Source organism: Sciurus carolinensis, chromosome X (genome assembly GCF_902686445.1).
Source record: "Sciurus carolinensis chromosome X, mSciCar1.2, whole genome shotgun sequence".
NCBI lineage: Eukaryota > Metazoa > Chordata > Mammalia > Rodentia > Sciuridae > Sciurus > Sciurus carolinensis.
The window spans coordinates 43,492,259-43,516,741 of NC_062232.1; the positions used below are offsets into that span (position 1 = coordinate 43,492,259).

Sequence of the window (24,483 nt, forward strand, 5' to 3'; positions counted from 1 at the left end):
AAAGAAAAAAACCACAAAGTCAAGAAAGAGAGGACGGCACTCGAACCACAAACAGAACACAACGACAACAGGGGGCAGTAGAGACGAAAGAGCTGGCTGGGCCTCCTGTGTTCCAGGTGACTCCATGGGGACCTGGGTCACTGAGAGACGCTGGGACACCACAGCAGGGAAGGGGGAAGGGAGCCCTCCTCACACCAGACGCCACATGGGTTGGGAGGAGGGGAGGAGGAAGGGGCGATGAAAAGGAAAAGATGTATTGGGGGGGCTCCCCTTATAGAAGACCCCCACAGGAAGGGAGGGAAGGATGGAAAGAGGAGAGGCTCTGGCCCCAAAGAAGGGGAAGAACCCAGGTGGGGTGGGGAAAGGAAGAAACACTGAAGGAGCAGAGGGAGAGAGAAAGAGAGAAACTGAAAGATATAGAAAAGGAGAAAGACAGAGAAAGAGGAAGACAAAGAAAGGGTGAGACAAAAGACATAGAGAGAAGACAGGGAGAGGCAAAGAATGCCAGAGCAGAGGACAGGTGAGGGTGGAGGAGGCTGACAAGGTCTCAGTGGTCTTGGTGAACAGGATAGGACTAGGGGCTGAGTGGGTGGGTAGAGCCCAGGCAAGGCAGAGGACAGAGAGGTTCCAAGCAGGAGTATTTTGCTTCCAAGGCCAGTGCTGTACCCCCCACCCCAAGGCAGGGCCCACACTCCACCCGCAGCTGCTGTGCCCCCACCCCTTAGTGCAGAGTCCAAAGGCCCCTCTGCCTCCTGCTTCTTCCCAAGATTAAAGTCCAGAGAATGGCAAGGGGGAGGAAGAAGGACAATAAGGAGTAAGGCTAAGGGCCTAACCTGCCCTACCCAGCACATGCTGGGGTCACACCAGTTGGCCAGAGCCAGGACAAGCTGAAGTGGAGCCTGCTCCTCCAGGTCAGTCAGTCCCTGCCCTTGCCCCAATTCCCTAAGAGGAGGTTGTAGTCAGGGCCTGGCTATTCAAGAGCCTAAGTAATATGTGAATTTGAAGATGCCCAAATCTTAGAACCTTACAGAGAATCTTTGAACCTGAGACTTATCTGAGGCTCTGGAATCATCATCATCATCATCATGACTGTCTCTTAAGTACCATCTCTATGCCAGTCACCACCCCAAGTCCTTGACTCGATATCTCATTGAATCTGAGACTCAGAGATCCTTGGGCTGCTGGAATGTTGGTATCAGAGGATCTCAGCAGCTGGAGCAGCTGAAGCCCTGCAGGGCTGTGCCTGCCAGGCCAGCATGCCAGGGCAGCCATCAAGCACACCCCTCCCAGGCCACAGACTGTGTTGCTTGAGGCTCCAAGGTCCTTACAGAGCTGGGCACCCAGATGCCCATGCCTACTCCAGTCGGTTCCCACCCCCAAGCCAAAGGCCTCCAAGAGTCCAAGAAAGGAGCCAGGAACCAGGAAGCCAGGAGGCTGCTGAATCAGCAGGCCAGGGACTGGGTCAGGGCCTGGGCAGAGAGGGAGGGGATCAGGGTGTGGGACCCAGGTTCCTACCTTCTGCTCCTCCCGGGGGGTTCCATGGGTCTGGACCTGTCCCAAGGGCAGGCCCCCCTGGCCCGCCAGTTCCTCTACCGTGTCACCACCCCCTCCTCCCCAGCCCTTCCCTAGAAGGAGGAACCAAGGAGGCGGGGCCAGGCCTGCTGGGCTGCAGGCCAGGCTGCAACTGGAAACTTTGCTCCTTTGCTGCTCCCCCAGGAGTGCTGGGAACTCCTCCTAAGAGGAAGCAGCTTGGAGAGCTTGTTACTCCTTATGGCCGAACAAACCTCATCTGGGCCCCCTATGTGCACCTCCACTGGAATTTCCCAGAGCACCCTGAGAAGTTTGTGTCATTAGGTCTCTTCTGTAGAGAAAGCAGAGATGGAGAGAGGTTCAGTACCAGTGACAGAAGCCCAAGATCAGGACCTGGCTTAGCCATTCCCAAATCTGGAATATGTCCCCTTGGCTATTTCATTGCCTTGTGAATACAAAAAACTTTCAATGGAAGCTTTTCACAAACATCCTAATTTTCAGCACAATTAAAGAGACTATATTTAGGAGGTATTCTGGGACGCTTCACATCAAGTAAAATTCACATCACCCATTTGGAATATCAAGATGGGGTCCTGGCCAATATTCCTTATCACTGCAATAAACTCTCACTCTTTCTTGTGTTGTTCTCTAGAATGGCCTAGAGAAATGTCCCCTAAAGAGCATAGTACAAATCAGAAGATACACCATTCACAATCAAGTCTGTTCCTCTAAGGAGGTTGCCCAGCCTAATTCTACAGGTGGGGCAATTGAGGTCTATAGAGGAGCAGAGTCTCACTAAAGTTCACAGGGCCAGCCAGACTAGGATCCAGGTGCCCTGGCTCCTTTCCTACCCACCACAGTTATCTCTCTCCTCCATGTGGGTGACACTGGAAAAAGGAGAGAACCATTGGGGTCTGAAGGATGTGAGGCTCCTAAAGAGGAACACAGATACAGCTCAGAGCTCTCCTGTTATTTCATGGCCCCAGAGCCCAGGCCCCTGGCTGTTTTGAGCAGAAGGCGGCCCTGGGAGGGGCCAGAGGGTCAGTGATCTAGAAGAAATAGGAGCTGACAGGCAACAGGCCAGCCTTCCTGCCTCCCTGCAGGGGCAGCTGCTTCCTCTCCAGAAAGCCAAAGCTGCTGAGAGAGAAAGGCCCTCCGGACCACCACAAGGTTGGCATCTGTGGGCCCTTTGTGGCCTCCTCTCCCTCTGCCCACCCCCTAAAGCTGAGCCCTAAGGGTTCTAGTCTCAGCCTCTGCTTTGTTTCCTCTCTTTGAGCAATTCTTCTAGCTCCCACAGCAGCTCACCTTGAGCCCATTTGCAGTTATCACCCTACGGGCTTCCCTTCTGGCCCAGACTTTCCTCTTGGCCTGTCAGGAGTTGAGAGACAGGAATTCTAGTCCTTCCACTAAAACTGATGCTGTGTGACCTCTGGCAAGCCCCTTCCTTTCTCTGGTGAGACAAAGAACCTTCATGCTCTACAACTTTTTAGCTTGAGTAGCCCATCTGAGGCTCAGTTTGTTCATCTATAGAAAAGGAATGACAATTCTTACCACACAAGTCTTATTAGGATTCAGTGAGGCCAAGTGTGTACACCATGAAGAGTCCCAAGTTGAACCCAAGAGTTGGACTCCTTTCCCAGGGATATGTGGAGAACCATGAGAAGCCTGTTTGTTTTAGGGATGGGGAAAGAATTCTAGGAAAAGACACCTTAATCTGGAGTCACTTTTGGAATTTGGACATATCTGGGCCTGTTGTGTAGACACATGGGATGACCTACCAGGGAGCAGAAAGGAAGAAGGAATTAAGGATGAGGAGTTTGATCCAGTCACAGGGCACTGGTGGAACCTTCATTTTCTTTATTCAACAGGTACCATGGACCAAGCACTATGCCAGGTGCTAGATATAGCACAAACTGAGGGTATACAATGTCCTGCTCTGATGAAACTTCCATCCATGTGAGAGGAAACAGATATTCACCAACTAATAGAATTAAACTGAGCAAAAAGTGAAAGTAGCAAGGAAAGAGCTTTCTAGGTAGAGGAAAGGACCTAGGCAAATAACCTGAGATGCTACATTCAGGAACAGCAAAGAAGCCTGTGTGACTGAGTGGAGAATGCAAAGGAGACAGAGGTGAGACTGAAGATGCAGGTGGGGTCAGATCATACAGAACCTTGGAGGACATACTAAGGGTTTCCTTATTTATACTAAGAGCATTTTAGAAGCCTGTGGTTTACAGATAGGCATGGGAAGGAGTATCTCTGAAGCCCCTGGAGTTGTATTAAAAATATTAGTTTCTGGGGAGAAAATATTAGTCTCCATCTTTCATTTGATCCTCAGAGACATTTGTGATCCCAAAGGATCTTTTATTTTTATTTCATTTCTTTTTTGAGGTACTGGGGATTGAACCCAGGGGTGCTCTACCACTAAGCTACATCCCCAACCCTTATTAATTTTTTATTTTGAGCCAGGGTCTGGTTAGGTTGGCCAGGGTAGCCTCAAACTTGCCATCCTCCTGCCTCGGCCTTCAGAGTTGCTTGGATTACAGGTATGCACCCCCATGTCCAGCTTGTGAAGCATCTTATAAGATTCCATGCACTAAGTGCCTAATGAATGAACTAGTGGCAGGCATCTAAGAAACTTCTGTGAGCTAGCCCCTATCTCCCACCTCCAGATAGTCTCAGCTTTCCCCCTACCTTCAACCTGTGCCCCTCCCAGACAGAAGTACTTGCAATTCTCAGCCACACACTGCTCCATGCCTCACCTTCACCTGTGCTTGCCCTCCAGGCCCATACAGTCACTTCCTCACCAGGTCAGCCCCCTTTTATTCTTCAAAGTCAGCTACAGGTTGTGTCATCTGGGAGCCTGCCCTGACCCCACCCCAGGCAGGGTTGGTCATGTCCCTGGTGTCCTTTCACCCTGCTCTTCTTTAGGCCAGCTTCTCTTGACACTGTTCACATACTTGTTGCCTCTTCTTGGTCGGGTGTTCTATGGGGACAGGAGCATGTCTTTTTCATCTTAGCATCCCCAGCACCCAGCATAGGGCACCCAGTCACATGTACAGGTGAGAGACAGACAATGCACATTAAGTGGATGCTGCAAGATGGACAGATGGACAGCAGAGGGTACTGTGGACACTGGACTCCAGTACTGACACTGACCAATCCCACCCAAGAGATACCTTGGGGCCAGGCACACCTACAGCATCTCCAGGCACCCAGGAAACATGGAAACTGCCATTGCATCCTGCAGCTCACTGGTTCTGGGCCTAACTGGGGTTCCAGTTCCAGCCTTCCAATGTACCTTCTATCCTCTTTCTAAACCCTTTCTCATGACAGCCCCATCTCATACACACAGAGATTTAGTTCCTCATAAATGCAGGTGCCAAACACTCCTCCCAGTTCTGGCCTGCAACATCATCCACTTCACCTTGCCTCACGCCACCCCATCCCCTGGCTAACTTGTACTCATTCTCCAAGTCTAAGTTTAGATGTCAGCTTGGAGAAGCTACCCTGACCCTCAGGTTGGGTTGGATACACTTCTGTAGTACACCCATGACACCCTACACTTCCCCTATAATTGTGGGTAACTATCTGTTTCCTGACCAGACAGTGTGCTCCATCAGAGCAGCACCCATCTATTTATTATTCGCCATCCTCCTAAGCCCATCATATCAACTGGCACTTTGTAGGTACTCAATAAATCATGCTTGAATGAAGGAACAAATGAATGGATAGATGAATGGATGACTTCAGGGAAGTCACTTTACCTTTCCAGGTATCCATTTCCCTACCTGTAAATGGATTTGGCAGGGTGACCACAGGATTAAAGATAATGTATGTCAAGTGTTCCCTAACAGTGCCTGAAATATAGTAGATATTTTCTGAATCAAAGTGATGATTGATATCTGGCACAATAAAAATAGAGGAGGAGGAGGAGTTGAAGGAGACTCTGCCCTGAGCCTGGGATAACTTCTCTCATTTAGTTTTACCATTTATATTCAGAAGATGGCTTTAACGGTAATAATAAATTGGTCATTTTTATTAAAATAACAACAGCAAACTATTATGTGCCAGGCCAGAAACAGAAGGGCCCCAAAGAGGGAGTGGGAAGACTCTAGACTCAGTCAGAGGATGCAAGGTCAGAGCTGTGGGCATCGCCCTTATGTCTGGGGACCAGTTATTACTAGCACAGCTGGTTCCTAACTCTTTACTCATAGGTGAAAACTTGTCTAAGGGGTCATTAATTCCCTCTGTAATTAATGTAAAAACTGCAGGGTTTGTATTAATGGAAAAATAAGTTCAAGCATCAAGCTGATAATATTGATAATGTGTGCTTATAATTATGTACTATAAATAACTATAAATTCAGTCACTACACTAATAAAACAAAAATTCCTGAAGCAATCAAGATCTTGGTAGCAGCTACAATCAGTAGCATTATGCCAGCTGTTCTGAGGCTATGAAAATCACCACAAGCTAGGAGCAATGGTAATATTCACTGTGTATTTAAAAGGTATTTTGTCATAAAATAAGAGGACAGGGTAGTTCAGTGGTAGAGCATGTGCTCAGCATGCACAAGGCCCTGGGTTTCAACCCCCAGCACACACAAAAAATTAAAAAGGGAACAGTTTTAGAAAAAAACAGCATATTTTGATGCAAGAGCACTTGAAAACAATTCAAGAACTTGAAAACAAAATGAGCAAAGGTCATCTTGCAAAAAATTAGGAACTAAAACCTTGGTGGATGGACAACCTTACAACTGTGGGCTTCTGAGCAGGATACCTCTCCCCAGGTTCTGACTTTACTTGTGTGCACATAAAAGTGTGCTCTTTGGAGAAGAAACACCAAGTGCCAAGTATATTTTGTGTACGTGTGACAGTACTGGGGATGGAACCCAGTGCCTGACACAGGCTACCACTGAGCTATGTTCCCAGCCCTTTTGAGATAAGGTCTTGCTAAATTGTTGAAGCTGACCTCAAACTTGTGATACTCCTCCCTCAACCTCCTGAGTAGCTGGGATTACTGGTGTGCTCCAGTGCACCCAGCTAAATGTTGAGTAATTTACCTCTCTTCCTTCACCCACTTCCAAGAGAATCAAGTCCCACCTACAGTCTCTTGCTGCCTTATATTACCACTGGTTGGACTAACTCACTGAACTCAGATGGGGTAGACTCTGAAGCTGGAAAGTCACATAGCTTCCAAGTTGGCAGCCATGTTAGGTCATGTTGATAGCAGAGGAAGCTAGTCCAGAGAGAAATCAGTGAAAAGGAAATGACAGGGACTAGGTAAGCTGTGAGAGAGATAGAGGGAGATGAGATATGGGCCCAGGAGATGCAAAGAATGAGAGAAATCTTGGTCCTTGACTTTCTGGTCTCACTTCCAGCTGGCAAGAGACCTGGCTGTACTTCATTTACTGTTCTTAAGATTCTGTGAGATGTAGCCTCACAACAGTGCCCTCCTTTATTCTTGAGCTAGTTTGAGTGGGCTTCTGTTTCATGCAGCAAAATGTACCTAGACTAAGACAAGTGAAAATTGGGAATATAAGTGCTGGGCTTGCATAAGCAAAAACCCATATATATAGAACACTTACATTGGGAGGAGTAAATGCAATTATATGGTATTTGTGTTTGTTCATCCCAAAACTCCCTCATTTCCTGACACTTGCTGTCACAGCCACACACTATGGCCACACAGTCACTCACTAACTTGTAGTGACTTGCTGCAGAAATAAATGAAACAACCACCAGATATGCTTTTATATGCAGACACCCTGATGTGCATGGCTACACGCCAGCATGCAATGTTGCCCTGACTTCACAGTCGTACTGACACAGAGCCTCCCTGACATGCAGCAATGCACACCCACACACATGAACACAGTGGCACTGCCCGTGAAGCTCAGGGCAGGAGTCGAAGCTTGACTGGGCTCTGCACAGCCTCCCTCCCCAGCTGCCAAGTGACTCATCCCCAGGGCTGCTAATTAAAGCCAGGACAGAGGGGACAGAGGCAAGGGGAGGGGAAGAGAGGGAAGGCAAATTTATTTTGGTGCCAACTAGGCACTCAGCCAGCTTAGGGGTCACCCACTTCCTGGGGCTGGGCCAGGCGGGGGCAGGAGAACACAAAGAGGAAAGGGAAAAAAAGAAGAACCTTTTGCTCCTTCTCACCCCTCTGGAGCTTCCTGGAAAGGTACCTGCTCTGGGAAAATTACCCCAGCTCACCCCACCTCTTACCTTCTCTATCACACTGTCAGAATCCAGTGACCCCTCCAGACTCTTGTACTTACACTCTGTACACCTTGTCAACATACTCCCATATGGGCTTTTCAGAGTTGGCTCATCTGTCTGTAGCAACCCCTGACTGGGAGCTTCCTATGGGCAGGGACCCTGGTTACCTGCTTCCATCCCCCTGTGGGTAGTCCAACACAGGCTTGCTACATAGAGAATGCTCTGTACATGCCTCAGGAATACAAGTGAGTCAACTCCAGGATAGTGCGGTGACCACAAATGTGATGGTCTGGATTCCTACCTCAGTTCTACCATGGGATAAATCATTTTAGTTCTCTATACCTTAGTTTGCTCATCTGTAAAATGATAAAACCATATGCCCTATAGGATTGTTGAGAAGAGATGAGAGACCACAGGTAAAGTGCCCAGCATGTACCTGGCATACAATAGCTTTAGCCATCACTCAGTAAGTGCTGCTGCTACTGCTGATTACCCCCACCTCAAACCTGGGGTAGCAGCAATTATACAGAGCCAAATTCCATATCTGGCTCCACCAGATAGTACCTGTGGGACCTCCAGCAAGTCTCATAAGCTCTCAGAGTATTGTCTCATATGTAAAATGGAGATTCACAATATGACACCATAAATTTACTGTAAAGAGCTGAGTCCATCAAGTGTTCTGTGTGGAACCCAACTCAGTAGCAGCTCAATAAACTACAGCAGAGACTCCTAAGGCTAGCAGGACAGGCTCAGACCTTTGGGACCAGAGAAGCCCAGGAGGGAAGAAGCAGTCGGGGTGGGCAATAGCAGCCAGGGCAGGCTCTCCAGAGCAGGCAGAAGTTGCACCCCCACATACATACACATCAACAGTCATTCAGCAAGCAGCAAGTGACAAGGTTCCAGGCAAAGGAAGCAGTAGGAATAGAGAGTTTGGGCAGGGTGGGCAGCTTGGCTGAGTTGAACAGGAGGCAGCATGGGAGGGAAGAACTGGACACAGCTGGGGTGACTCTGGGGACTGGTGGTATGTTAGATATGTGAATAGGGGAAGCCATGGAAAGACCATAAAGTCTAGGCCATCTCTGATTGCCAGAAGGTCAAAACAAGGAAGAATCTTCGAGATTATCTAATATAAACTCGGGCTGGACAGATGGGGGCACTGAGGACCAGAGTGGGAGGCCTCCTCTGGGAATACAGCCAGCAGTGGCTCCTCCTCCTACTTCTCCTCCCTTCAGCAGCGGCTCCAGTTGCCATGGGGACGTCCCTGGCTCCGCGGGTGTCAGTGGCTCCCCCACCCCCTCCCGCCTTCCCTAGCAACAGGCCACCTCCTCCGGCTCTCATCCTTGCGTGCCTATCAACCCCAGCCTGGTCCCCCCACCCCCAGTTCCAGCCTGACCCTCACTGCCTGCCTGTGGAGCTGCTGGAACTGAACTACTGGGTTCCCTTGTTTTTTGGTGAAGGGATAGATTAAGCCCCTCCTTCCCTGTCGTCAAGTTCTGCGTTTCTCCACATTTTTTTCAGCTTGACTCTACAACATACAACAACAGATTGGATTACAGGAGGACAGAGGGCACTGAGATTCATGGAGCCGCTATTTTATGCTGAGCACTGCTTTAAGTTCTCTCATCAACTCAGAGAAGTCAGAATTACTGTTTCTATTTTACCAAAGAGAAACTAAGGACCAGAGAAGTTAAGTGCCTGCCAAGAGCACACAGCTAGGAAGCAGGCTTTGTGACCTTGAGCCAGAGCCAGTTCTTCTCTAGACTTTGGCTTAAGGTGCCTTTATGTCTGACAACTACTCTAGAATCTACATACAGGAAGCCAAAGCACCTAACTCTGCCCATAGCCCTCCCCCATCACCAGCTGTTCAGCTCTAATTAGACTCTACACTTCCTCTGGCACCCAATACTTAGAAGCCCTCGGGCTTGCACCCTGCCTTAGGTGGTCTGCAATCTAACTATCCTGCTCACTCCTTGCTGTGCAGTTTTCACAACAGCAGAGCCCTAGCCCCTCTCTGTTTCTTTTTGATTTTCTTCTACTTCATTGGGGATTTTTTTTTGTTTTTTTTGTTTTTTTGTTTTTTGTTTTTTTGTTTTTTTTGGTACTGGGAATCGAACCCAGGGACACTTTACCACTGAGCTACATCCCCTTGTGAGTGTTTTATTTTAAGAAAGGGTCTCACTAAAATTGTTGAGGGGCTCATGAAGTTGCTCAGGCTAGCCTTGAACTTGTGATCCTCCTGCCTCAGATTTCCAAGTCACTGGGATTACAGGTGCTACCATGTCTGGCTTCCTTGGTGTTTCTTCTAACCCTTCTCTGTGTACACACACATACACACACACACACACACACACACACACACACAAACATGTTTACTGGATGAGGAAACAAGTTCTAAGGGACAGAGTAGTCCAATCACACAACTAGAAAGCAACCTAGCCAAAAATGGAGCCCTCTGCCTAGATCCAAAGTTTCTGCCCTTTTTATGCTACAGAGTTTAACCTCTCCCCAAACTTTTTCAGCTTTCCACTGATGATAGAAAGTATCTGTGACCCATCCCTGACCAGTGTTCCAAACTCCAATTTTTTTTCCTGCCCAAATCATCTGTTTTAGCCCAACTGACTGCTCCCTGTCTTTAAACACACCCCTTACTTTCCTATGCACACTGATTCCACTTCCAGGGAGATATATATATATACTCAAATATGAATCAGTTCTGTGCCACCCTGCTCAGACACCACCTGCTCCAGAAGATCTCTCTGACTCCTAACTGGAGTGAACTTGAGAATTTACATGTGGGGTCTGAGAGCATCCTTAGAGGGTCCTTTCCAGTCCTGGTTCCCAGGTAAAGATTCTTTCCACCATGTTAGCAAGATCTTGCCCCATACTGCTATGCTTTCAGTCTTTCCTGAGGCCCAAGTATGACCCTTACTTCCCTACCTGCTGAGTCCCCAAAGCCTCTATAGCCACCTTGACCCTGCACCCAGGATGGATGCCAAGAAGCAAGTCTGAGAAAAACCAACACTGACTTTAGAACCAGAAAGCCCAGGGTATGAATCAGAGAGGTGCCATCCTGCCCCATTCCTCTTCTTTCCCTGGGCAAGGCACTGACCCTCTCAGAACCTCCTTTTTCTCATCAGTAAATCAGGAGTCAGAATCATGCCTAATAGGGCTGCTGTAAGCATTAAATAAGATCATATTCAGAGTTTTTAGTATGTGAGGAATCAATGATAATTGCTATGATTACTAATATTAGCATGAGGATGAGGATGATTATTATTATCTGCAAGGTTTTTGAGAGCTCCCATGGTGATGGTGTGGGCAGGGCTGTGGGCTTGATGCCAGACAGACCTGGGTTTGAATTCTGGCTCAGTCACATATTAGCTGTGCGACTGCAGGCAAAACCCATAACCACCCTGAGCCTCAGTTTCCTCAACTGTAAAACACTGATGATAAGGCCAGCCCAGGTTCCACCTACAGTGTCACTAGGAGGATCAAACAAAAGAAAGTCCATGACAACTTCTGTAAGTTGTAAAGACCCAACATAAGTCATTATATGACTTATGATTACATTATTAAATACCATGAGTTATAGGTCCCAAGAACTCCCGTGGTGGGAAGAGGTAAGAACTAAAGGCACCTTGAAGCTGATTCCCCAGCAAGTAGTAGGCACATCATTAGGAGGCCTGAAGGAGTCCTGGATTCAAGGTCAGTTCAGGTTACCTTTCTCCAAACCCACAGTGGGACAGTGACATCCATGTCCTTTTCTAGACAAGTGCCTTCCTAAGTGCTAGGACAAGCTGTGCCTGTGCCATGCTCCTTGGCTGCATGCTGGGACTAATTATAGCTCATCATATACCCCTTTCCTGGACACCAGGGCTGACTGTGTCCATCATGTTCCACCTGCTTGTGTCCATCCCACAGCTCTGACCTTGGCCCAATGTGTTCAACCCAGACCCCCTGCCTGAGATGCTAGAATAGTGTGTCTTACATGTCTGTCTGTGTGCTAGCATCTTCTTCCTCCAGCCTATATACACTGTCTGGATGACAGGACCAGAGCTGCTGCATATGGCTGGGCAAACTGCCCCACACAAGATGTTCACAGCCAAGAGGGCATGAGAGGGAGCTGGTAACCAACCTTTGCTATGCTCATGAAGCTGGGAAGTCTGGTGAGCATGGCCCAAAGATAAAGGAGCATTTTTCCAATTGATCCATTCAGAAGGATGCTCGTGAAAGGGGTACCTTTTTTCTATTCTTCATGAAAGTGCTATATATGCTAGTGGTAGCCCTGGCTGGGACTAACTGTCCCCATCCTGTGCCTCTGCTGCCTGGACCCACCTCATCTCAAAGGCCTATCCCATAGACCATAGCCTGGAAGCTAAGACTGACTGGGCCCTACCATGAGCCCCCATCATTCTCATAATAATCCCTATACTTGACACTTCTGCCTTCATGAGGCTTCTGTTGATTGAAGGCCTGGGGAATACACAAAGAGCCCTTGCCTCTACCCCAATTTTCCTCCTGCTTACTCAAGTGACAATTGATTGCACCTTTATAGCTTACTGAATCTTGTAAACTTTTTAACCAAGCCAAAAAGAAATTTACTTGTCAACATCATTCTAATGTCTAGGATGTGTCATATCCAAAGTCCACCTAAATCCTACTACTCAGGACTGACACAGTTCAGGGTAGGAACAAGAACACTAGATTAGGTAAGCCCCACATTCATCATGCCCTCTTCTCCTGGGAGGAGAAGGTGGTAAAGGTCTGGGTAGAGAGGTGACCTCTCTGGAGATCGACTTTCACATCTGGCCAGCTCCTATGAGCCCCTGAAGTGTTCAGTCAATTCCCCGCATCAGCTAGGGTCAGAAAGACTGAAGAACAGTCTACAACCCCCTCCCGAGACCTGCCACATTCACCCTGCCCTCCCACTCCACTCTGCTCCACACCCACCCCTAATATCAATGGGGAAATAACCCTGGAGTTGGTCCCTACACCTGCCCATGGATCCCAAAGTAAGAAACTGGAGGCTCCCACCCCAGGTCCTGCCCATTTTCCCAACTACTACTAAAGAAAGGAGGTACTGACCTGACTGTTCTGGAATTCTCACCATCAGATCTGAAAGAGAAACAGAAAAAAATATACAGTCAGCATGTGCTTTTCCCCTGCCCTATGTACTGGCCTTTCAGGCCTAATGCATGTTGATGGAAACGAGATGAAGGGTATTCCATTCATGCAGGGAGAATAGCAGGTGCAAAGGCTGTGAGATGGTTGAGATGGCCAGTGCCTAGCCAGTTGGAAGAACAGAGGAAGACAGGCTGGGGTTGGGTGAGCAGGGGAAGGGTGGTTAGAAGTGAGGTCAAAGAGGTACCAGGAAATCAACAGCAGTGGGGCCTAATGGGTCATGATGAGGAAAGTAATTTTCCCTGGAGTGGCCTAAGAAGCAGCCAGCAGCTGTGGGCAGGGGCAAAGCCTGAGCTTTAAACATAGAGACCTAGGCTCAGATATCGGCTCTGCCACTTACCAGCCCTGGCAGGTCACTTCAACTTTCTGAGTCTGAGCCTCAGTCTCCCCCATTTGTAACATGAGGTCGATCCTCGCAGAGCTGTTGGGATGATTAAGCCCTTTGGAACCCAGTAGACAAATGCCAGGTATTATTAACAACATAGAAGAGGCTTTGCCAATTGCCTGGTCCAACCTGCTAATTTTCTGCATGAAGAGAATGGAGTCGAGAGGGTAAATGAGTCAGCTGCTGGGTTCCTTTCTACTACACTGGTCTGCCTTCTTCATTGTGAGGTCCCTCAGAGACAAAGGGAGCACAACAGAGGATAATGGAGTGGGGGACAGCTCTGAGGGAAGTAAGGGAATGAGTGAAATGTGAACCACTCCCCTCCCCTCTGGTTGCTCCTCCCTGAAAGGAATTATGTGTGTGTGTGTGTGTACATGTGCTGTATAAGGGAGATTAGGACAGAGGAGCTGGTAAGCTGGGGATGGGGGAAAGGGGAGGTAAGGAGGGCCAGGGACCATGGAAGTGGAACAGTGTGGGAAGTTGTCTTCCTCTTCCCCCAGTAGTCTTCATCCTCACTCTTTACCCCAGGCCTCCTACCCTCTCCTAGGCTGGGCTGTAAAAGAACACAGAGGTAAACACTTTATAGGCTCTATTCTTAGCTGAGAGAGCCAAGATATGACTTTAGTAGCAGGAGGGCCCATCTTTAACTATGCTGAGTGCCAAAGGACAAAGGGACACACAGGGAGGGAGATGGCCTTCTGTTGAAAGAGGCCCCGTGAGTGAGTTGAGGCAGGTAAGCCTCAGGGTGTCAGGTGAGTACAGCACTTCCAGTTTGACGACTTCCCAGCCATATAATCCTGGGGAAGTCACCTCCCTACAGAAGCCTCAGTTTTTTCATGTATAAAAGGGGTGGGTGTGGGGGCAGTGGTGAAAATCCCTCCCTTTATGGAGTAGCTTAGAGGCTCAACAGTATCTGTCACAAGTTCATGCTAAGCTGATAAGCAACACCAACCTTTCATCATTTAAGCCCCCCCAAAGGAACACAGGACCAGGGCCACGGAATACCTTATCACATTTATTAAAACTTTCTATCTCACTCTGCAGCATCAAGATTGCTTCTGAGGCCTGGCCCACTTATTCTCAGGTACCAGGACTGAGGGGCCCTTCAATGGCTTCCCAATTGCCTACAGAATAAAAGCTGAGTCTCTCGGCTTCTGTCCCTAACATTAACCCCCTGCTCTAAACAGGCTGGTCTCTCCACTACCCTCTTACCCCCAAACCCAGCACACATTTATTTAACCTGTTGTATACCAGGCCCTGACCTGGAAAGACAACCAACCCATAAAGAAGCTCATGGACTAGCCACTTGCCCACATCCATTTTAGGGATTAACCAATTTATATAATCACCTTGATAATCAGCACAATCATTGAGCACCTACTCTCTACCAGGTACAGTGTTAGGCTCTTTTCATAAATTATCTCCTTTGATCCTATGAAGTAGGAATTAGTCTTCCAATTTTAAGTTGATGAAACTGAGACACAGAGACGCTGGAATGACTTGCTCAAGGTCACACAAGTAGAGGAGCTTGGAGTGAACCCCAAGCTCAGGCTCTTACCACATTTCACTGTACCAGTAATTCAATACTGCTTCATTCCCCAGTATCAAGTCAGAGGTATTGACAGACCCTTTCTCTGCAGCATTCTTTCTTCTAAGAGATTCCCAGATATGTACCTCTGTTCCCAAAGCATTTCTATGTGATGATGTGTTACAGTTCTCAAGATGATAGTGAAGAAAGGAAAGAGCTCCAGGCTACAACGCAGACTGAATTAGCTGATTTTCACTATAGTCTGATTCTTACTAGTTTGAGGGGACACAGCCCCATATGACCCTCAATGTAGGGATACAGCTCACCTGAGGGGTCTATCACTCTCTGTGCAATTTAGCATGTTATATATAGCTAACAATCATCAATGCAGTGCTATCTTACCCCTCTTCAGGGGCCAATACCCTGCCTAATGCTCAGTCTACCTTTTACTTCATGAAACTGGGCCACTATTCTTCTGGGAGGTAGAATAGACTGGTAGAAAGAAGCTGGGTTTGACTTATGGATCACTCCCTAACTGGCAGTGTGGACTTGGACAAATAATTTCTCTCTGGACCTTGATACCGCACCTGCAAAACTATGGGGCCATGTTAGTTAAGTTCCAAGTTACCTTCAGGCTTTAAAATTTAGTTTTTTCAGAACTCCCATGTTTATCTCTTTTATCAACTAGATTCAGCTGTCCACATGTAGAAAAGCAAAGACCTAGTGATCAAATCCCCCTTTGTTATCCATGCAAGTAGAAGAAATCAATTTCTCCTGCTGACCCCCAAAGCCTGCTCCTAATAAAAGGCCACTTAAGACTCCAAGATTTTCATGATTTGGATTTATCATTCTCATCCTCAGTAGTGATGCTCAATAAACAGTAATTTATTGAAGTCTGTAAGTATAGTAACCATATTTTCTGAGCCAAAAACTTGGCATGTAACCTGATCAAGGATTTTGATGTTATGGCTTCTGGGTCTGAGAGGCAATCTGAAGATGGGAGAATAAATGGCAGAATATTAACAGTTCCTCTACTTTTGGGGAACTTATGGAGACAACAAAGCAGAATGACCAAAAAGACTGGAAGCTCTCAGGATGCCATACTGGAGGTTTTGCCCTTGCCTCCAGATTAGATTCCCTGCCTCCAGTTTTGATCCTCCAAATCAAGTACAAACAACAACTGGGTGAACAACATGGTACCTCTCCCCAAGAACCTAGGATTAGATAAACCAGGTTGTCTTCTGAAAGCTGAACTAATTAAATAAAACAAAAAGCATCAGAAACAAAATATGTGGAGGCACCCAAATAAGACAAATGTCCTCAAGCCAGGATTTGAGTAATTTGTCTAAAAGATCATGTGTCCAGGGATGAGGGTGTGGCTCAAAGGTAGAGCACCTGCCTTATGAGTGCAAGGCCCTGGGTTTGTGTGTGTGTGCACATGCACAAAGATTGTGTGTCCAACAGAAAAGAGGCTGGACATCAATGAAAGCAGGATACAGATGTGACTCAGAGGTAGACCCCTTGCCTGGTATGCATGAAGCCCTGGGTTCAATCCCAGTACTGAGACAGAGACAGAGACAGACACACTTGAAGGATAACTGTAAACAGAGTTCTTCCCAGAAGTGTCCTGAGGAAAGAGGTACCCTGTCTCAGGAATCATGCAGATCTCTCCAAAAGCTGAGAATTAGTCCTCAGAAGCCAGGTACCTTCCCTCCCAAGCCGACTGCATGCATCTTCCATGGACAACTCCTTTTTCACTAGGACTGAGAAAGGAACATTCTGAAGTACAAACCAGTTGATGTGGTTCTCCTGCTTTGAACATTCAATAATTTCTTCAAACACACACACAGAGGTCAAGCTTTGTCTCTCTAAAGCTCTAAATCTCTCACTCTATCCTCCTACCTACCTTTTGAGTATACCTAGTATTTGTGACCTGGAACACACTTGACCCTCTTTGTTTTTTAAATGATTTTTCATTTTATTGAAGTAATACATAAACATGATTTTAAAAGTCATATTGTTAAGGAATCTTAACAAAAACAAGTCTCCTTTTGATTTTTTAAATTATTTTTTCTGAATTACTTTTCGTATTTCTAAAATGTGTTCATATCACTAATTTATTTTTGGCCTTATCTTATGTGTCTTTTGTTTTGTTTTGTTTTTCAGATGAGATCTTACTATGTTGCCCAGGCCAGCCTCAAACTCCTGGATTCAAGTGATCCTATTGCCTTAGCCTCCCTAGTAGCTGGGACTCCAAGCACACATGCCACCATGACTGGCTTGTGTGTCCTTTTCTCTTTCTTCTTTTTTATTTTTATTTTTTTCAGTACTGGGGGGGGTCAAACCCAAAGCCTTGCACATACTAGACGCCCCCAGACCTTGTGTGTCCTTTTCTAATTTTATTTTTTTTTAATTTTCATAGTTTTTGAAACATAATAGTGAAATTCATTGTTACATATTCATACATGTTTAACTTTATTTTTTTTACCAAAGTCATACACATCTATAGAATTTCAAGTCACATAGCACTGCAGGATTATAAGGAAAAACACAATTCCCTACCCCCAGTTGCCACTCTCAAAGGTGATTCATTTCCAACTCTTTCCACTGCTTTTTTTTATTTATCCCCTCATTTCTAAAGAACACACACATCATTGTATTTCTGAAATTTTTTTTCAGTTTTCTAAATTATGTCCTGAATTCCTACCATGCAGTACAAGGTTAGAACCCTCTAATGCATACTACTACCACCATGAGTCTTTAAATGCTGTTTTACAATGCATTACAGTATGGTGACCATTTCCATTAACTCCAGTTGTCATGCAGGTACCCATGTGCCCTCCTCTCATTCCACCATTACACTTATATCAAAAAGTCTAGATTAAATCGACGTTGGTGGTTTACATTATAATGACTGAATAGATACTAACACAGGTTGAATATTCCTTATCCAAAAAGCTTGAGACCAGAAGTATTTCAGATTTCTTATTTTTCCAGATTTTGGAACAACTGCACATTATCTAATGAGGTATATTGGGGATAGGACACAAGTCTAAACATGAAATTCACTTATGCTTCATAAACTCCTTATAAACAAGCTCAAGGTAATTCACACAATATTTTAACTAGTTTTGTGCATGAAACACAGTTTCATGGTGTGAAATTTCCCACTTGTGGCATCATGTCAGTGCTCAAAGTTTGGGGATTTGGGGGCATTTTGGATTTCAGATTTTTGAATTGGACATACCATATATAATTACATTTCCTTTCCCATACAATCTTTACTTTCTGTGGTGTTAGGGACTGCAATTTTTTATTTTCCCTGTTATTGATGACTATCGATTTTTTATTGGATTAGTTCTCTTCATACAAATGATCAATTTCTCCCCAAACTCTGTTAGAAATGCAATTCTTCTTCCCATATGTTGTGACACATCAGGTAATCCGTCATTTCATATTTTTTCCCCTTGGAGATATCAATCCTCCTGTTATAATCAAAATTGGCTGCTCAGGGCTGGGGTTGTAGCTCAGAGGAAGAGCACCTGCCTAGCACACGTGAGGCACTGGGTTCCATCCTCAGCACCACATAAAATAAAGGTATTGTGTCCATCTACAACTTTAAAAAAAATGGCTGCTCTTCAGTTCTAACCAGGTGTTAACCTAAGACATTCTCTCTCCTCCACCATCTGGGAATTCCCTTCACCTCTCTTTTGTGTTGCACTTCTTGTTTTCTAGATTCTGTGACAATTTTTTTCTGAGTTTATGTCCACATCTTGCTGGAGCACTTTCTCCAATGCTGCTTAAGAAAGGAGGTATAGGACATAAAATCTTTAGATTTTCCATGTGTGAAAATATCTTTATTATTCCCTCACTCTTGATTCATAATTCAACTGAGTATAGGCTTCTAGGTTGGAAATTCTTTTTCCCCATAATATTGCAAAAAAACTGTTCCATCAACTCCTAGCTTCCAGTACTGCTGTTAAGAAATCCAACACTATGTTTTTCTTGATCCTTTGTATGCGATATAATTATTTTTCTCCAGAAGAATTTAGTATCTATTCTTTCACTCCAGGTATTCTGCTGGGCATGGTGACACACACCTACATTCCCAGTGACTTGGGAGGCAAAGGTAGAAGGATCACATGTTCAAGGACAGCCTTAGCAACTTAGTGAGGCCCTAAGCAACTTTGCAAGACCCTGTCTCAAAATAAAAAAGGGCTGGGGATGTAGCTCTGTGGTATAGTACCTCTGGGATGAATCCCTAGTACAAAAAACAAAAAAAATCCCTGTATCAGAATGTCACAGTGGCATATCTTGGCATGGGCCTTTGTATCATCTATCTTGCTGGGTACTTAGCAGGAGTTTTCATTCCTTCAGTTCTAGGCAATATTCTTGTATTATGTCTTTGAGAATTTTCTTCCTGCTGTTCCTCCATTTTCTATTTCTGGAACTCCTATCATTAGGTGGTAGAGTTCCTCAATTGATTCTCAGATTTTCTCAACTGTTTTCTCTTATGTTGCCTTTCTCTTCATCTTGTTATTCTGCTTCCTAGGATATCTCCTTACCTTTTACATTCTAATTCTATTGAATTTTTAATTTTGGCTCTGTTTTTAATTTCCCAGGTCTCTTCTCCTTCCTTCATTACCTCAGTCCCTTCCAAGTTCCTTACTTCTGTTTGTTTGACTTTTCCATCTGTTCTCCAGGTTGATGGTTTTCCTTAAACAGCTTTGGACTATCTGATATTCTCTAGCTACCTAGAATTTGGTGTGTTTTCTAAGTATCAATTGTAGCCAGGTGCCGATGGCACATGCCTATAATCCCAGGGACTCAGAAGGCTGAGGCAGGAGGATTGCAAGTCCAAGGCCAACCTCAGCAAATTAGCAAGGCCCTAAGCAATTTAGTGAGACCCTGTCTCAAAATGAAAAATAAAAAGGGCTTGGGATGTGGTTCAGTGGCTAAACACCCCTGAGTTCAATCCATGGTACTGCAAAAAATAAAAATTAAAACACCACATCAATTGTATTAAGGTTTAGTTTACATAAAACAAAATATATATAACTTAAGGATCTTTGGCTGATGACCCTTGGCTATCAGTTCCCAGAGCACTGCAAAGCTGTGCAGAAGCTCTGGGTACAGGTGGAACTTGCCCAAAAGTGAGCTTCACTAGGGATTTACTGAGTTGAAGGACTGTATTTTGTTTGTTTGTTTTTGTTGTTGTTGTTGGAAGACTCCCAAATGTCATCTCTTAGAGGCTTTTTTCTGGGGTCTTTCAGTTTCCCTAGAGAATAATCCTTTGATCTCTTGTGTGCTCCTGACTTTGGTATCCTGAAAATGGGGGAGTGGGAGGTTGGGACCCTATCATTTTAGGTTGCAGACCCCTTTGTCATGTATTACTCCATCTTTCACTATGCCTGATGTCCTCGAACCAAAAGCTTCTTAACTCACTTTCTCCAGCATCAACCTCCATCTGCAGGGAAGGGGCTGCAGGTGGAGGGAGTCCCTGACTGGATGGGATTGGGGAAGAGCCAGGAGGAACAGACTGTCTACATTCCTCTATTCTTAGGTCCATAACTCACTCTGCCTTCTGAAGTGTATATTACCTCTGAATCCTGAGCATTGCTGGGTCCTCCTAGTGGAATAGTTTACTTCTGGTCAGCATCCAAGACCTTACAAGTTTCTATCTTTTTTACTCCTTTACTCATATTTTGGTGGCACTTGGGAAAGCAATCAAAACAAGTAAGGTTATTTTGTTTTGTTTTTGTGGTACTGGAGATTGAATCCAGTGGCACTTTACCACTGAGCCACATCCTCAGTCTTTTTGATTTTTTTGAGACAGGGTCTCACTAAGTTGCCCAGGATGACCTCAAACTTGCAATCCTTCTGCCTCAGCCTCCTGAGTAGCTGGGATTACATGCACGTGCCACCACATCTGGCTCAACTTGTGTTTGATTGGAAGCTCCCTTTCTTATTCCAGCCAACTCCTATTCATCCTCTATGACTCACAAAGACACCACCTCCTCCAGGAAGCTTATGTTCATGTCCCCAGGATGGGTTAAGAGCCTTTCCTCTTTTCTCCCACAGTAGCCTATTCTTGCCTCCATCTCAGCGCTGATCAGACTGTTCTGAAATTGTCCATTTTCATGCCCAACTCTCCCAGCAGACTGGGAGTTCCTGGCAGTCCAGGGTTGTATCTCATTCCTCCCCATAAACCCAGCTCTCAGGGTTGGGTTCACAGAGGTACAAGATGAACATGTTTGATGCAATGAATGAATAACTGAATAACTATAAGAATTGATCAGAACCTGCCAGGGTCCATCTACAAAGGGAAATAAGTCGGATACAATTGTTCCTCTATAAGGTCATTTCTTTAAAAGCTGTAAGTTCCCTTAAAGTTTTGTGTATAAGCCCACTGCAGTACAACTTAAACCAATGAAAAAGTGGGTTCCACTTTTATGCCTTACATGCAGAGGATGCTTAAGTACATCATGGCATATCAGTTACCACTAAAAATGATGGTGATGAAGAATATGCAATTACACAGGAAAATTGCAAATGAAAAAAGCAAGAAAAAAATCATATGTGCAAAATCATTTAAACTACATTGAAAAAAAATGCAGATAATGAGGGAAATACACCAAATGTTCAGAGTGGCTGCCTCTGTATGTTGTAATTATGCATAATGATTTTCTCCTCTACTTTTCCAAGGTTTTCTAAATTTTCTAATGGAAGAACACATTCAATATTCAATTTGTTCAAAGCTACTAAGAAATGAAGATAAGTATCCTGAGAGTGCTATAAACAAAATACTATAAAGAATATCCTAAAAATCTGCATGCACATCCAGGGCTTGCTGTGAAGGCAGCATTCCTTACTGGTCAAAGATCTTGAAGGCCTAGTCCCATGGAACACCCCTATAGACACTCCCTTCATTGCAAGGTAGGAGCTAGCTCAGGAAGCCAAAGAAAGAGGATCTTGGAGCCCGGTCTATTACAAATCTCAATATCATAGGCTATACTGAGAAACAGAGGCCCTTATGCTGGGCCCCACTCTTTAGGGACCCCTCACTATAAATCAAAGTATCTGTGGGGTCAAGGAGACAAGCCCATCAGGATCTTTGGCCCTATCTCTTCTAGACCACACTCCAAGAAACCCAGGACCCCAGAATTCCCTGCCTGAATTTCTTGAAATTACTTTCAGGAATTATGTGGTCTTATTATTCAGGTACCTCTGCTAGGATCAAGGGGTGGCTGAAGAAGAAGAGGAAACAGGCAGGGTGTTTCATAGGCTGAATATCTCAAAGTTATATATGAAACACTGGTGCAAAGAGAAGAGGGAGGACCAAGGGCTTTAACTAGTAGCTTGCCTAGATAGACCCTGCTAATGTGGAGGTGGATAAGCCCAGATATCCCGGCAAACCTGAGGGTTTGCAGAGGGCCTAGCCTTGAGTGTTGGCTAAGTTCATGTTCAAATCCATTCTCTGGCTGTGCAACTATGGGTGAGGCCATTTCCCTCTGAATCTAGTTTCCCCAACTATAAAAGGGGTTTTGTAATTCTGACTTCAGAGAGTTGTACTGAGGCTTGCTTAATGACACAATGGTTAGGAGAGAGGCTTTTGGTTCACATGAGTCTGGGTTTAAATACCAGCTCTACCCCTCCTGGCTATGAGATTTACATCTCTAAGTCTCAGTATTCTCATCAATATAAAGGAGCTAATAATATAACTAACCTGAGGTCACTGGGTGCCATATGGTTATAAAGAATATGTGATAATACTGAAAATGCTTAAATGAGGAAAGGGTTGCTTAATAATGATTGTGCAGCCAGGTGTGGTGGTGCACACCTATAATCCCAACCTCTCAGGAGGCTGAGGCAGAAGGATTGCAAGTTTGAGGAAAGCCTGGGCAGCTAAGCAAGACCCTGTCTCAAAATAAAAATATTAAAAGGATTGTGAGTGTAGCTAAGTGTTAGAGCACACCTGGATTCAATCCCCAGTAACACCCCTCACACAAATGGTTGTGCAAATATTGGCTATGGTTGTATTGACCAGGCCTTCTGTATACCCCACCCCCTGCCTAGTTTTACTTTTGTCCATAGCACTTACCACCATTTGACATACGTGTCTTCTTGTTTGTTTTCCGTCCCTGACCCAAAGTACGCACACTAGAAAGTCAGTTTCACAGGGTAGAGGTTTTGTCTGTTTTGTTCACTATTTCCAAGTGCCTGGGACAATGTGAGGAACACAGAAGGTGCTCTTCAAAAGTCAAGTGACTGTCTGCAGTGTAGACAAGGGGGAAAAGGCATTTAACCACAGGAAAAGTCAGAATAAAGGCAGGGAAACATAAAGAAGTCTAAAATGCTTAGAGAACTCTAGATAGTTCAATACAAATTGAGTGCAGGGTTAGGAAGGGAACAGAGTGGCTAGAAAGATGAGTGGGGCTGCAGCCTTAGCCAAAGGAACATGCAAGAGCTTCCCTAGACCATAAGTGGTATGAAGGCCTACTTGTGACAGCAAGGAAGTAAAAAAGCACTAAGGAGAGATAAATATGTGTCCCAAGTTCAAGTACCACCTAACACAAGACTATATGAAAAGTAAAAGAAAAAATCTTCAGAAAATTGATTCAGGTGGAGAGGAAGACACCTTTCTCAGGGGCCCATTTGAGCCAAGAATTGGAACTAGAAATGAAAGTAAGAAGCAGATTCCCACCAGATGTGATGATGCTGTAATTCCAGCTATTTGGAAGGCTGACGCAGGAGAATCAAAAGTTCAAGGTCAGTCTGAGCAACTTAGCGAGGCCCTAAGAAACTAACAATACTTTGTCTCAAAAGAAAAAATAACATAAGGACTGGGGATGTGGCTCAATGGTTAAGCACCCCTGAGTTCAATCTCCAGTACCAAAACCAAACAAACAAATCAACCATATAATAATAAAGTTACTACTTATTTTGGACCTACAATGGTCCAGGACTTATGTTATCTTTGTAACAGCTGTGGAAAGTAATCATTCTTTGTCTCCTTGTATGGGTATAAAAACAGGTTCAAAGGAATACTGTGATTTACCCAGAGTCACACAGTTAATAAGCAGTGGAGTTGAGATTCAAATCTGGGTTTGTCTGACTCCAAAACCAATGCTTTTAACTGCTACAGCTGCTGCTTCCTTCTGTCACACCAGAGCCAAGCAGGGCCTCATCTCCCATACCAGCCTGTGAGCTTGTCCTCTCTACCTTACCAGTCTCCTGTTTCTCCTCCACATAGCACAGCCCAAGTCCCACATACCAAGAACATTCAGGGAGTGCTTCTAGAAGAGACGATCACTCAAGGATGGAAAGGGGGAGAACCCAAGAAGGAAGGTGGGAGTAAGCACAGGTATTGCATCCCAGATCAGATCAGCGCTGAGATGAGGAAGAGGGAGAGGGAGAGGGGGAGGGAAAGGGAGAGGGAGAGGGGGTAGGGGGAGGAAGAGGGAGGGAGGGAAGGAGGGAGAAAGAAAAGCAAAGGAAAATGGAACTGGCTCTCCAGCCCTCCCTTCTTTCCTCTCTGCCTCCAGAAGAGGGATGGAGGTTCAGCCATGATGGGAAAGAGAGTGGGCGGAAGGGGGAGCAGCTAGAGAAGCCTGCTGTTGCAGAAGTCTCAGTTC

At 45.5% G+C, this 24,483-nt stretch overlaps 1 protein-coding gene across 5 annotated transcripts in view; it reads right to left on the reverse strand.

Moving 5' to 3' along the window:
* Positions 1-24,483, reverse strand: part of Iqsec2 (IQ motif and Sec7 domain ArfGEF 2) — an 83,425-nt gene that overhangs the window by 43,368 nt on the left and 15,574 nt on the right. For 3 of the 5 annotated variants that reach the window (XM_047536104.1, XM_047536103.1, XM_047536108.1), the window contains exon 2: positions 12,840-12,869. In XM_047536104.1, the coding sequence (XP_047392060.1) occupies positions 12,840-12,869 (30 nt within the window). Of the gene's footprint in view, positions 1-1,515; positions 1,627-12,839; positions 12,870-13,275; positions 13,572-24,483 lie in introns of those variants that run through there. The other 2 variants (XM_047536107.1, XM_047536106.1) reach the window with 2 other exon arrangements.